At 39.8% G+C, this 15,517-nt stretch overlaps 1 protein-coding gene across 2 annotated transcripts in view; it reads left to right on the top strand.

Moving 5' to 3' along the window:
- Positions 1-15,517, top strand: part of marchf8 (membrane-associated ring finger (C3HC4) 8) — an 81,575-nt gene that overhangs the window by 52,098 nt on the left and 13,960 nt on the right. For both annotated transcript variants that reach the window (XM_061087109.1, XM_061087110.1), the window contains one exon: positions 6,888-6,938. In XM_061087109.1, the coding sequence (XP_060943092.1) occupies positions 6,888-6,938 (51 nt within the window). The remainder of the gene's footprint in view (positions 1-6,887; positions 6,939-15,517) is intronic.

Genomic DNA, 15,517 nt, shown 5'->3' with positions numbered 1-15,517 from the left:
TGCTCACACAATTGTCCATATTGACACCAGTGCAACAACATGATTATTGGGTGCAGCTCGGTTGTCACAAAGCAGAGTATTGATTTATTGGGGGAAGGGGCTGGATATGTGTCATCCAACTGCCCCCTTTTTTAGGTTACAGACTTTTCTATTCAGGATTGACATAGATTCTCATATAACTGATCTGGTTGCCTGTACATGCACAGTATGAATGTTTTTATGTATATTTATTCTGTTTTTCAAGTTTTCAACAAAGTGTATCACTCTGTTCAACTGTCCGACTTGTCCTAAGGTAGAAAGACAGTTTATTTTGTGTTTCAGTGGTATTCTGTAGTCTCAATTGTTTCACCATTATTTGTATGATAGGCAATCAAGAAACTGATCAATTAATTGAACTATATAATAACACTTTCGTATTAATGCAACTTCTCGGAGCAATAGACATCTCTGAAGGCTGTGTTTGCAACGCAGTAAAACTTGGGTAAAGTATCCATCCCTTGTTATCTAAACTATTTATCCTTTAATAGTTGCACGGGGTTTGCTGAGACAAATCCAGCTGACATTGGGCGAGAGGTGGGGTAAACCTTGGACACAGACAAACCATGAACATCTGCAGCATAAGGAAACCATGAATACAACAAACAGCCCTTGATTCTGCAGAAGCTCTTAGAGACGAAGGTGTAGTTAAGCTGCCGTACGGTCAGCTGTGATGATTAGGGAAAGAAAAAGCTTCTGTTTGATGGAAGAGTTGTAGTATGTAATGGAGTTACAGAGAATAAGCAAGAGAGGAAAATGGAGAGGGGGGAGTTACACAAACACACAGAGACCCAGTCCTATGTTCATTAATTTCACTGATTTAATTCCTGCGACAGTCACCTCATTACCACTGTCTGATAGCCATCGTTCATTGGCTCGTCGGTCTCTTGCTTTGTGTCTGTGTGAGCCTCTGCAGACTAGGAGATGATACAGTGAAATTTGAGCCTTTTTTTTCAACAGAGTCAATGCCATATAAAACAAATCTGTCTCGGTGTTCAGTAAACACAGCAGAGGGCTTCTCACTGTAGAAAACACCTGAATGTATCTTATAGCTCAGTGAAGATTTGTGTGTTTTGCATTGACTCTACACAGGAGCCAATGCTTCACATCATTTGTGTTGGACTGAAGCCGTTCTACCAAAGTCTCTGTTAAAAAGCTGTTTATTGCCCTGAATTTATTTTGACTGGTTCTACCCGTCCTTGGCCCTGCTTCTGTTCTTCCTCCTCCTCTCCTGCATGATTTACCCAGTTGTCATCAGCTTAATATACTGGAATCTTTCCTGTTGTTGTGAACAGACAATCTGCTGCTGGGTTCTGTAAAAGATAAACTCTTAAATGTCTAGACCCAATTTTTCCAGGCATTTTCCAGTGTTTATGTCTAAAAACAGCTCATCACTGTAAACATAAACATCTTAAACATGTACATGCATATATAATACAAATGAGACATATTTATTACACTGAGCAATCTGTCATAAGTTTGTTAAAACTCTCAACCTCATGAGAAGAAAATGTTCCAGGTGAGGGGTTGCAGTCTTGACAAGCAGCTCTCGTTTGCGTCCCTGACCCTTTGTGTGAAATCCAATTTCATGTCTGCCGGGACACGGAGTGCTGCTGGTACAGGCGAGCACAGATGGTGCTCTGAGCGGCCATGTCTGACGAAGAGTCTCAGGTTCATACTCTGAGAAGCTCTTGTCCTTAAAACACAAATATATCTTTATGCTCGGCCTCTGGCATGACGCTGGTGTGAAATGCTGCAAAGACCGGGAGAAAGCATCTGTTAACAAGAATTCACTTCACTAATACAGAATGAGTAAACAAAATAGGGCTTATTTAATTGAAATAAAACATACATTGTACATTATATGTGGTAACATTAAGTGTTTGTATGTATAATCACATAAATAATATTAGTGTCCCGGCTATGAGTCAATTAATCAGTTCGTTGATTGGCAGAAAATTTATAATTTCTCAGTTTTAACGGGTAAATGCCGAACATTGAACATTTTCAAAAGTTTGCCTTTCACGTATGAGGAACATAGCAGAGGATTGATCGGGTCAGGTGCATTCACAACAACAGGGAATTTGTCGGGAACGTTCAGGCGAGGAGTGGCATCTGGGTAGAGCATGCAGGAGGCAGAGCATAAAATCTGCTTCATGCAAAAAGCTCTGGGGTCTTGTTGTCTTTCCAAGTTTACGTCATTGTCTGCACCTGCTATAAGTCTCTTTCATTCTGAGAAATCATTTTATTCTTTTTCAGTTTTGCATTGCATCTTTCAAACATCATCAACACACCCCCTCATTCGCTGTGAACCTTCTAAACATTTTCCTCCTGTTTTCTCGTATGGGTTGTGGTGGAAATCTGAGAATGAAGAGCAAACAACCAAATTGTTATAGTAAATTTATCAAGAAGAAGCTTTTGCAAAAGGATCGACCCAGAACTCTGCACAGCTCACTCTCAGAGTGTTGATAAAGATGTTGATGACAAACAAAGTCTTTTTTTCCGACTTATAATGAGAGAAATGACCTTGGATGAAGCAGGTGGTTTCACTACCCGTCAAAGGGGGGGAAGGGACACCAGATAAGGGACGAAGAATCTCTACCAAAGAGCTTTTTGAGACCAGCTGATAGAGAGAGGTTACGTGAGGGTGAAATTTCCACGACTTGGACATGTTACCAGGAGTCTGGCAGGAAAAGTTTCCGAAAATATCCAGCACAACTGACTTGGACATTTGCTTTTTTACATACAGCACCCAGGAAAAAGGATTTAAGTGCAAGTCAAAGCATTTTTCCAAAACCAACATACATTTGTGGATTATACAGAGAAGATACTGCACAGTCCAGTAGATAGAAGTGATATGAAGAACAGACACATTTCAAAGAGTTGAGGTTCAATTTCACAAAGGTTTTATCTTTTGAGATTCTTTCCATGAAAGTAATGGTCCCTGTGGGCCGAGAACAGAGCCCTGAAGGACAGAGGAATCCCTCTCACTGTGACCTCTCCTCCTCTATCTAAACCTCAGGTCTTCAGAGTCCAGTCTCAAAGTTGTGTTATCCAAGGCTAGGGCTCTTAACAGACCCTCAGAGGAGGTGGAGAATAGCGGACTGTGAAACCAGAGCCCTTCTTTATCAGAATTATGCAAGAGCCCAGAGAAAAATACAGGTCCTTTATAGTTTACAGTCACGGTGGCAGCGAAGGTGACTTCTAGACCTCTTACTGTCGTTAACGCCCTTCTGGAGAGAGGATTTTTAGAAAAATGGGGTTAGAATGAAAGAGAGGACACATGGAAATGGTGTTGATCTATAGTCGCGCCTTATCTCCTGTAATCTGTCTTCAGCCTCTGTGCTCTAATCACTAGTATCTATGAAAGTCATCGGCCCATTTGCGACCTTGTTATTTTCAGAAACCCTCAGTCTGGGCAAATCTGCTTGTTACTCAAAATTTTTTTTAATTCATTTTTCCAAGAAGGAAGGAGTAAGGGCAAGGATCATCAATTTGGTATATTCTTTAGTTGAGCCTGTTATCCCCGGCAGTCATCTCCTGTGAAAAGTCACTTTTCATCCTCTTTTGCAAACTGACAATTGGTTTGCTGCACAAATTGCACCCATTGGGAGCTGCATTTACCATTTTGTGACATTGTACTGAAGACATTGAAGATACAATGGCAGATATCTGATTCATATTAATCCAATATAGAACGAGGCAGGGATTTGCTTCTCCTTGCTGTCTGTGAAAGTACGAGTGACAAACTTCAGTGGTCTTTATGCCTCAGGCATAATTTTTCCTTCCATTCTTAAACACAATATCTCAGAAACGCCTTGGGCGAATTTCTTCCAATGTCGCACAAATGTTCTAGGATAAACTAATTAGAATTTGGTTGTAAAGGTCACAGTGACTGCAGCCTCACAAAGCATGTTTTGGGCCAGTACCCAAGAATTTATATGCCAATTATAAATAAATTGATACAAATGTCTGAAATGGATAAAATTATGATTTGGTGACATTTTATATCCAAACAATCAAAGGTCAGATTTACTGTGACATCATAATGATCTGCAAAAATAATTTTCCAGATGTTATTCAACAACCTTACTCAGAAATGATGATTACCAAATTTCCTGCAACTTGACTGGTTGATAGAGACATAGAAGCACAAGGCAGTATTCAAAAGTTTATTTTCTATTCACATTTATATACTTTTAAAGTAGGGCTGCTCAATTGATCGAAATATAATCGTGATTACGATTATTGGGTCAAACGATCTCCAAACTACTATAATCGAGTTGAAACGATTATTTGGCATTTTTTTCTAAAGAGACGCGCATTCGCAAATCAGTCCCTCCCCCAAAGCATTCAGCACGGCCCGCTGACTGGCACTCACTCTCAAGCAGCTGTGAAGTGAAGGAAGCGAGTTGTGCGGAGGTATTTAAAAAACAGCGCGAGTGGAAAATAGCAGAGGGAGGGCAGCCCCGTCTGATCGACAAAAAGTGTAGAGAAAGTTACGTTGCATGGGAACACGTCAGAATCTTCAAATCCGACGAGCAGCAGCAGCACACAGTGTAGCGGTCGCGCCGCGCAGCGCCCATTCTCCAGCACGCAGCCGCCCGGCTGTTCACACCGGACCCGCGCGAGTAAGCTCGCGATTCTCCGCTTGTTGTTGTATGGAACCCGTTCAATGTCGGTGTTCGGGGGTAAATGATGATGGTCCTCATAGCCCCCCCCACCCTTCTCTTTTTCTCTCTCTCTCTCTCTCTCTCTCTCTGTGCTTGTAGTGGGGGGGCAGATGGGGACATTTAATATTGAGAGGAAATTTCAAAGTTCTCAGTTACATGTGTTTTTATGGAGAGTGTTAATGTTGCCATCATTAAGGGTTTAAATAACCAGGCACCGATATCCTGCATGGTTTCACGGAGGAATAAGACATGCAGCCGTAATCGGTGTTTATCGGAACCGGAAGTGACTGGCACTTTCGGTTAGTCATTTAAAAAAAAAAAGGGCACATATTAATAATCGTTTGAATAATCGTGTTTTTGTCCAAAATAATCGTGATTATGATTTTTTCCATAATCGAGCAGCCCTATTTTAAAGACAAATTCATGTTTCATTCAGAAGGTGTACCTTATAAGACGTTGGCAGATTCAAACATGAGAAGAATATAGTTTGTGACTGAAGAATATGTCCTTGCATCTGAAATTTTATTTAATCTAAGTGGCGGGGAATTGCATACAGAGATTTATTCAGAGATTTGATTTCCTCTGATAAAATGTCAGTGCTTCACCTCATCAGATGCTGGAAACTTTTACTTGTTGAGCAAGCTGAGGTGAGGCATAAGAGATGTCTGATGTGTGCACACGTAAACAAACATGCATGCACATATTTATCGCACTGAAACTCAGAGCCCTTTTGTGAGCGCTTCCTGTGAACTTGAATCCTCTTGTGTCTCGCGTCTTGATTTCCCAGTACTGAAATAACTGATTGGCTATTGGATGGATGATCACAAAACTTTAGCACAGATATTCCTGCCTCCCTTGGGGAATGAATTTCAATTCTTTAGATGATCAGTTGAAAGTTTTAACTTGTTTTTGCTTTAAGACAAAATAACTGAAGTTTTCTAGCATTGAATTCCTAGCAGCTCCAGGCTGCAGGGGCAATTAGCAAATGTTAGCATGCGGACACATTAAACTTGGATGTTTACATTGCCACTGTGAGTGTGTTAGAATGCTTTGCACTTTATGAAGAGGTGAAAGCCCCAACAGTTAATTTATGCCCCATCCATGCCTTAATCTGTATACAGTTAAATCACTGTCCCGATTTCCATCTGTAAGGCCTGGTTTGACCCCAGCATTATGTAATTAGGATTGATCAGTCATTAAGGAACCACACACGGCTTTAATACCAGCGCTGGATGTATCAAAACACACCAGTGACTGTTTGCAGAGAGCACTGATTGTGAATTGAGGATCATCACAGCCTCACAAATAAACTTGACTTTGCTGAGTGCTGGAAGTGTTGGCCTGTTTAACTCCTTGGGTAATCACACAAATATTGCGACACCATTGGATTTGGAGTTTGGTCGGATGTGTTATGTAATCAGCTTGTCCTCATTTCGTCTTGCGCCAGAAAATACAAAGACTTTATCTCTTTAAGATGCCAAATGGCTCAGACTCGCTGCTCCCTGAGATATGATGTGCTCATTAGACGGCATGAATCAGTCCTACCTTTCCCTCCTAAAGCCTTTATCCAGATTCCTTCATTTGTATTCACATTTTGACACTGTTACGAGACAAACTGAACTTTATTTGACTCACTAGGTCGATTCTTAGGTAGACTCGGTGACGAGGGAGATAATGGATCACTCAAGTTTTCGGTCGACTTCCTGACCTCTTCCCCCAGCAGGTCTGCGAGTCATGGTGCCTCCTGCAACCATGCCAGGCTCAGAGCTTGGCCAGCTGAGACGCAGGGTTTCAGTTCAGAAGTCATGGGGGAAGTGTCCCTGTGCAAAGTGACTTAGTGTAGTGAGAAGAGTCCGTGCTCCATGGCTGGATCCTAAGTCATTGGATCGCTACCCATCGTCAGCTGCACCTCTAGACTGTATAGACTCTCAGTCTTGTTAAACACTATCTATGAATGTCTGCTTTGTTCCCAGTGGTCAAATGTGAATTATATATTTGTGTCAAGCAGCTAGTAATTGATCAGGACCAATCGTTACAAATAAAATGCAATGCAGATGATAATTATAGGGCATATGTCAGCATTTACTGTGGAGGACGCATGTGCAGATTTCCAGCAATTCTCTTGTGCGTCTGAATGTTTTCACTCACTGGAGCTTTGGTTTTTTTTCTCTTTTACAGAATGAAAAGCCTCTGGGTCATTCTGCAAGCAGGTCCAGCAATATATCCAAGGTGAGCAAAGCACAAACACAACACAAGTGGAAAAACTACGATCTATGTTTACTGTGGAGGAAGATAAACAGATAGAAGTGCAGCTGATAGACCCGCCTGTCTTGCATCAGAACACCTCCTCTTTGATCGACCTCCAGAGAACAGACTTGCCTTTATACCTCAGCTCTTCAGCTCAACACTCGCTCTCAGACACACTGTACAAACCGCTGTTCTCTCTCACTCCTGTCTTCCTCCATCTTTCTCCCTCCAGGAAGTAAAGCTGGTGCCTGTGTCAAATCTAGCTTCAGGGTTTCAGTCCTTGTTCTCCTGAGCCTCTTACAGGATAAACCCTTTACTTGTGCTAATAGAAGTCAGGGTCACTTCATCACCATGAAGCGCTTGCACAATAATGTTTTATCCACAAGCCCGTCGCACTTAAATAATAGATGTGTAGAAAAAGTGATGACACTAAGAATGGCATTAATTTGTTGACTGAAGACATTAATGTCATTTACAATGGGATCCAAAATCCAATAATCTTAAGTTGTATGTCCCTGCTTGTGGACTGAGACATTTAATATACAACATTTAATTCAATATTAAAACTAAGATTTACAACTGAATGAACAATAAATTACTTTACAGGAATAGTCTTTACATTTTGTAATCTACTACTGCTTTTTATTAGAAAAACAAGAGGAGGAAGCAACTAGTCTGGATCTGTCTAAAAGTATAAACATGTTACTCTCACAAACTCTAAGGCTCATGAATTTAGCGATTCTATTTTGTAATATAGAAATGATCCAGAACATAGCATAGCAAAACTTTGATTAAACAGATCATATTTGAAGAGAGGCTCCTTTGAAGAGATAGAAGTTGAGTTTTCTATCTCTACACAGGATCTACACTATGTTGTACAGGAAGGATCAAAGCTTGAGTTAATGGTTTGTCTTAGAATCCAGCTCTCCTGGATGAAGAAGGCTCCTTTGAAGAGATAGAAGTTGAGTTTTCTATCTCTAGGAGATAGAAGTTGAGTTTTCTATTTCTATTAATGGTTTGTCTTAGAATCCAGCTCTCCTGGATGAAGAAGGCTCCTTTGAAGAGATAGAAGTTGAGTTTTCTATCTCTAGGAGATAGAAGTTGAGTTTTCTATCTCTTTAAAGGAGCCTTCTTCATCCAAGAGAGCTGGATTCTAAGACAAACCATTAACTCAAGCTTTGATCCTTCCTGTACAACATAGTGTAGATCCTCAGCATCAGAGATTTCAGACTCAGAATCCCCCTCCTCCTCAACCTGTTCTTCCTGCAGCATCCTTATGACCGTTCTAACTGTAAGTCTGAAATGACTGGGACCAGCCATACGAACACTCTGGTTAAAGAATATCAAAAGCACATCTCAGATGCATATCAATCAGTGCATTGAGTATAAACTGTCATATTTCGAGTTTTATTTAGGTGATCTAGCTATCGTAAGCTAGCCAGAAAACAAGCTAGCTAACTTATATTGCTCTTTCTCACTAGTAATGGTTTGTAAAATAAGACTTGCATGCATCAGATGTGCAAAGCAGCTGTGCGAAATTAATGGTAGGTGTTCCATAGTGAATACATACTGGTCATTTTTAGCCCAAGTGTGTAAAAGTGATGTAGAAATTCAAAATTTACCTTTGTTTATAACATAAGGAAGGAAAAGGGAAAATATTGATTTGTGGTAATCAAAAACAAGATATTTAATGAATACTTAAATAGACATACACAGAAATAAACAGAATATTAAATGATAAAATACATTTATTTCAAACACATAGCAAAGAAACACTCATGCATGAAATAGCACAGGAAATTAATATGGGTCATTTTTGACCCATGTTTTGCATTAGAGGGGTAGTTATACAAAAAATATTTTTATTCAAAAAGTAACAAAGGAAAAATTTTAATATGGATTTGTGATGATCAAAGATGAGTTAATTGGGGATTACCTGAAAAACTGAATGATGAAATTCATTCACTGCAAAGATATAGAAACTAAAATCTGAGCCTGGTCACTTTTGACCCATGTTGTGTATCAAAGGGTTAAGTTTGACAGCTTTAATTAATAATCCACAGTCTGCCTGTCGGCTGGTGTTTCCTGCTACTTCCTAAAGGGAAATACCTTCCACTGACAGGTTTAAATCTGAAGTAATTCCCTGCATGCAACAAGTCTGTGGGGAGTCTGAGGTTAAAGAGAGATTTGAAGCAAGTGAGACAATAACAGTGAATATGTCACATGTGTAATATATTTCCAGGAACGCACCATCTTCCACTTTCACTGGAACCTGCTTGATTTTGAATGTGATCTGTGAGACTACAGGAGATGATATGCATATGCAATACATCTATAAGTTTCTCTGCCGCATCGGCAGAATGAGACGGAAGATTTTCATATTTCCAGCAGTGACTAAAATATTCATTTTTTGCTGAAAGAATATCAAATGTAGGTCAAGTTCATTAATTTTCCAAAGCTGAAAAATGAAAGATAAAAGACACTTTATGGATCATAGTAAAATGCACATCTGATAAGAAATTCACTTGATGTGTGTGTGCACAGCTGATGACTGTTTTAATGGATCATCTTCTCTGATTGTTTTCATTTATTTTCACATGAAAAGGAGGACACTAAAACAAACCCACCGCTACACGTAGCACAGATTCAAGCTGATTCACATCGGCTCGAGTCAGATCAGATAAAAAATGAAAGTGCACGTATCCAATTGTTGACCTATTTAAAAGATATCTCTCCAAATAAATAACCGAAGCATCAGCCCGAGAGGAATATTTCATATCGTCGGCAGCTTGGCAGAGCGTGTGCGTGTGCGTGTGCGTGTGCGTGTGCGTGTGCGTGTGTGTGTGTGTGTGTGTGTGTGTGTGTGCGAGCTCAAACCATTGAAGAGTTTGTTCATTCTGTCAAAGAACCTGCTCTAGTTTTCTCTGAGATCCTGGCAGGATACTTGTCATCCCTTCTTCTTCTCTCTCTTTCTAGCTTCTGTCTTTTTTCGTGTAGACTGTTGCTGAGCTGACGTTTGTTCTTTAATTTAACAGAGCTGTTCTTTTCTGAGTACGACTCAGAAAGAGACATCCACTTTCTAGGTATCCACTCCACCTTGGACACCTGTCATGAGACACACACCAGTCATATGGTATAATAAGAGGAAAACAAGCTGCAGAATTTAGCCAGTGGGTAGATTGTTTTATAAAGTGCTTTGTCAGGGGTTTAGTAGTATGGTCTTAAATAGAAATCTATTTGTGAATCCAAAGTAAAAAAAATGTCTTAATCTGTTGTCTGCTATGTTGGTTAATTTCTGAAGAAAGTCTTTTATCACCGGCTTAGAGAGATGTCGTGTGATTTATGAAAGAGAGGTGGAATTCAGGCCAAGTAATTAGCATTTGTTTGCGCTGAAAATTGAAAAGCAAAAAGCAGTTGTGTTTATCTGAGTGCAGAGTGTGTGCGAGGATCGCCTGTTGATTTGGTGCGAGTCAAGTTTCCACTCGCAGAGGTCAGGAGGCTTAGCTGGAGCTGTGTCTCTCCGAACCACGGTGCCAGGGAGCCGTGAGATAGATGCCTCCCACACTGTCTGGGGAGGAATTAAAGTATTAAGAGTCCTCACAAAGACCAGTAGCAGTGACCTGTCTCTCGGTGTGCTTCATTTTGGTTTTCGGCCAAACATCTGGCACTCTCAAATTCAAGATGCTGCCGTTTTGCAGCGTCTGCCTCAGAGCAGAGCCCGGGTCTGTCCTCCACATCTGAGCAGGATCAGCTCCATTCAGCTCTTCAGCTTTGGCAGACAGCTGATGCTAAAACCAGGCACAGAGCCAAACCACTATTCAACAGAAAGTGAAGTTAATTGTTAATTTCTTGGAACACACCATATTTTTATGGTTTTCTTTGTTAGATTACTCAATCTGCCAGCATTGCTCTTTTTCCTTCTGCTGAAGTTGGCTCTGGACCTCGGAGAAACAAGACTTGTTGGTTTCATTGTAAAATGCGTTTTGGTGGAACGTGCCATTATATAGATTTTTCTGTGCAAAGTTATAAAACAACACCTATGGAGAGAAGGCAAAACAATTAGAGAAAAATAAATATTGAAATATACCCTGTATAATTTCTTAGAGATCAAGACGATTATGATAAAATTAAAAACTTGCTCCTGTAAGGCCTTTAAGCAACAAGTCTGCATTCTTCAGCCCAAATTGTTGCACATTTAAATATAGATATGTTCTTGTGTGGTGTCCATCAGTTTTAAACACAACCACTCTGACACTTTCATTCGTCATTCAATGTTTTTCAGTGTGCTTTCACTTTACAAGGTTTCTGTTTAGTCCTTAAGTCTGACCAACATCCAAACAAATTCAGTTTAATTCATACGTAGTCCCTCAATATGTTAAACTATATTGTAGTGTTTGACTTTTTCAACTCTTGTTTGACTCTTTTTCGATCTATAATCAAAGAAACTTTCCTCTCGAAGCTGATCCTCTCTATATGTCTTATTAGACTTGAAACAAGTGAAGTGTCTTTCAGCTGCTGATTGTTGGAACGTCCTTAAGCTATGATGAAATGCTTGCAGCTGAATTGTAATGCTGCGGCAATCAGGAGATATACATTATCAGTACGATGTGATGGTGCTGTGGGCTGTTTCAAAATAGTTTAGTTTCAAAATGTGAAAATATTCCTTTAAAGTGCATTATTGATTTTGGAAATAGTTTTGGACAAGACTGTCCTAACTCAAGGATCTCTCTGACAGAGCAAAATATCTTAAAATCATAAGTGATGTTGACGAGGAAACTGTTTCAGTTTTCAAGGTTTACTACAACCTTGGATGTTTATTTTCCGTGCTGCTTTATTGTCAACATCTGGCCTGTCCTCGCCGTCTGTTCAGAAATGTGTCCATCTTGTTAGAGGCTTCTCACCAGGAGCAGGTGATTCATTGCTCCTGTTAGATGTTGAAGGTTATTCCTTGATTGGCCCCGGTGGCTAAAAAAAACAAGAGCCTTATTTCTCCCCCCTGGTAGAGGAGGTAGAAGATGAATAGAGGCCGAGGTGATGACAGATGTGAGAAAATAGGTGTTAGAGAGAGACGAGGAAGGTAAAAACGTGGATAAGAGTATAATTTATGCACCGATGAAGAATGTGTGTGGTCGATGGTAGTGCTCAAGGAGAGCGGTTAAATAAGTGTTTATAAGAATGATAGATTGTGAGACAGTTTAACTGAGCACAATAAAAAGGTTATTACAGTGACAATATGCTGTGAGGGTTGAAGACAGCAGCTGGGATTTATCAGTTCTCCAGTTGAAGGTTCTGGGTGCTGAGTGACGCTTCACTGAACTTTGGATACACAGGTGAACAGCGGTGGTGCAGCTTCTGGGCTCTGTGGCCTGAATCAGCAGGTTTCTGATCGTTCAATTACTTCTAGTTCATTTAACAGTTTCAGTAAGAGCTGCAACAAGCTGTCCACCTGTCAAGCAAGTAGCCAATTACATACAAAAGGGTTTAGGACAGGCGCTACAATAGAATGTAGCAATTCTTAATACAGATGTCTAAAAACAACTTGACCCCCATATTTCGTCGACTTCAAAATGTTACATTACATTACATGTGATGAAGGAAAAACACACTTGGAGCCGGTTAGCCAATCAGCTGTTTTGTCCTTCCACTGTTTGTATGGGTCACTCGTAATGAATCACAATCATTCATTCCCATTTTGCTGCGTAACACGAAACGAAGTTAAATAAATGACCATCTGTGTTTTTTAATGTTTCCCACGATCCCACGCGGCTTCACAACATCATCAAACTGGGTCTTTTGTTAATGTTTTGATTGAGAGACCGTTAGAGGCTGAAGTTGCAAATGTCGACCGTATTTTGTATAAAACATTCAGATTTATATACGTATTAATAGAGTGTGCTGTGAGAACATTGCAGCCCTCTTCAACCCCTGATGTCTAATTAGCAGCTCATGATATGCTTCTTAACACAGTCGATAGTTTCTAAAGTAAAAGGCAAAAAGTGTTGAAGCATCTAACTCGAATCATCATCATCAGCAGTCGTTGAAATGAAAACAGCTTAAATTGTTTCAGGTTATCCATTAAACTCAGAGACTCATTTAGGTCAATCAAAGGTCCTCGTCGCAGGCGAGGCTGCATTTAAAAGCGGCTGTTTGATTGAAATCTGAAGAGTCACACAGGCTTTTAGGAAGTTAATCAGTACGGTTACGACTCCGTTATCATCGTGTCTCTCAGAGCCGGGGGGGGGTTCTCTGTTGGCCAGCTCTCATCAGATGATTAACAGAGGCACGGGAACATCATAGTTACACAGCTATAATATAATATAAGGAATAAAGATGCTGACCAGTGACATGAGTGCAGTCACGTCTGATTTTATCCAACTATTCAGGTTCAGGTTTCACTCACTTTAGCTTGTGTGACATAAATTTCTTTTGTTTTTACTTGAGCTGGGGGATACAGCCAACAATTATATCAAGAGCCAAAAACGTCATATTAGCCGTCAATTCATGTCAAGTTTAATTGTGTTTTTATTATCCGTCCATAAAGTTTATGACTGAATGACCACAGGGGAAAACAACAGTGCAACATAAAATACAATCACACAAACACAGATGTCTGTTATGTTTAAGTTTGCTCCTGAGTGAAGGTTGTGTTTTTAAACTGTTCTTTAAACGCATTAGCAAGATATCGATACATATTGGATTTTTGTTATTGCTATCAAGGAAAATTATATTATATAATTATATTGCCAATATGACTGATATAGCTTTATTGCCCAGTCCTAGTTGTTGCTGTGTAACTGTAGCGCTCGAGCAGCAAGTTTCACCTCAGTTGTGCTCCTTGCAAAATAATAATGTCTTTTTCCTGTGATCTTATCTCTCACTTCTCCGAGCTGTCTCTTCTTATTACATTTATATCCCAGGCTCTTGCAGCAGCTGCCACCTTAAATGTGAACTATAAGAGAAAAGAAAATGAACTAATATACTTTAGAGAAATGTGTGTAAACTCAGGTTATGAAGAGCAGAGAGAAACTTTGTGTGAGACAGAATCTCTGCTGTTCATGTAGAGTCGGGAAAACCAGGCTGAGGGGGAACAGCAGAACATTGAATTCTCCATCGATTTCTGTCTGGCCATGAGCAATACATTTCCCCATAGTTAGAAATGAAATCGATAGATAATTAGTTTCTCATTGGAATTGCCAGCCTGCGCTGTGTCTTTACGTTAGCAATCCAAACACGATCTGATCCCATTCTTTATGTCCCCGTCCAGTCTGTAGCCATCACTGAGGGGAACAGCAATGGGACGACATGATGGGAGAGTTTGACATTTAGGAAATAAGCTTATTCACTATCTTTTTGTGAATTAGCTGAGAAGAGTGATTTTATTCTTTATATGAAGCTAGAATCACATGAGGATTTGCTTCTGCGTCATTTTCTTCTAAGTGTGACCATCATTCCCATTGGTACTGATAGCAGTGTATGCACCATGTTAACTGCTGAGATCTGGAAAAGGGCAAGTGGTCAGACGATTGTACCAGAGCGCTGCAGAGACCTTTAGAGCGGCAGATGCTCAACTTTAAAGAGGCACATGGAACAAGATTTTAAATCACCTTACATCAAAAAACACATTATTCCTGACATCAGAACTGAAAGACGGATAGACAGCCTTTGTTAATTATGCCACAAAAGTCCCTAAAGGGCTCAAATAAAACTGTAACACACATGATGATTTTATTTTTTAGCATTTTACCTGATTTCCTTTAGCTGAATTTGCTATTTCTATTGAATCTTATTTGTATTTCTTTTATGTGAAGCACTTTGTGTTGCATTGAATGGATTTATTGTGTTCTATAAATTAAGTTTATTATTGTTATTGTAGTCATTTTCAGCATAACCTTTTGAATTATAGATGCCCATATTAAATAATTAAACATGAAATCTTACAACAAACCACATCATACATACATACTTAAGCTGCAACAGAATTTCCCCAGGAACGAACAACGTACTTCTCTTTCCCGCTCTGAGCTCATGAAAGATCATGATGTGACGTAAATGGGCCGACGGCAATCAGGTAATTTTATTTACAGCTAAATTGTTAAATGATCTCATAGATGAAGGCTGCGTGCAGGCTCCCAAAGCCCCAATCTGCATGTACCTGGATAATTGTCACAGTTTAAATCAGATTCAGGCCAAGGGGGGACATAGCACTTTATACTTGTAATTCCAATTTGGAAATATCTCCACTGGTTAAAAACAAACAACGACACTAAATGAAACACCAACTCGATGGTAAAACAGGCTGAAAATCCACCATCGCTGGCACTTAAATCCAGTTAAATCCAATATTAACACTTAATCCAATTTGTTTCAGCTAATTTAAAAGGAGCTGTGCAGTTTGGATCTTCGTTCACTTACAGATTCAAACACGGCAAAAAGATAAATATAGTGTTATTAAGTGATTTGACTACAAGTCTACATAACATTAGTATCATGCATGAACGTGTGAGTTGCAATAATAGGAGGTTTTCACTTTCATCACTGTGTGCTCCAGCCCCTGTTGAATA

This window comes from Limanda limanda, chromosome 15 (genome assembly GCF_963576545.1).
Source record: "Limanda limanda chromosome 15, fLimLim1.1, whole genome shotgun sequence".
NCBI lineage: Eukaryota > Metazoa > Chordata > Actinopteri > Pleuronectiformes > Pleuronectidae > Limanda > Limanda limanda.
Note: the sequence above shows the minus strand (reverse complement) of the source record. Positions and strands in the feature narration are given on the sequence as shown.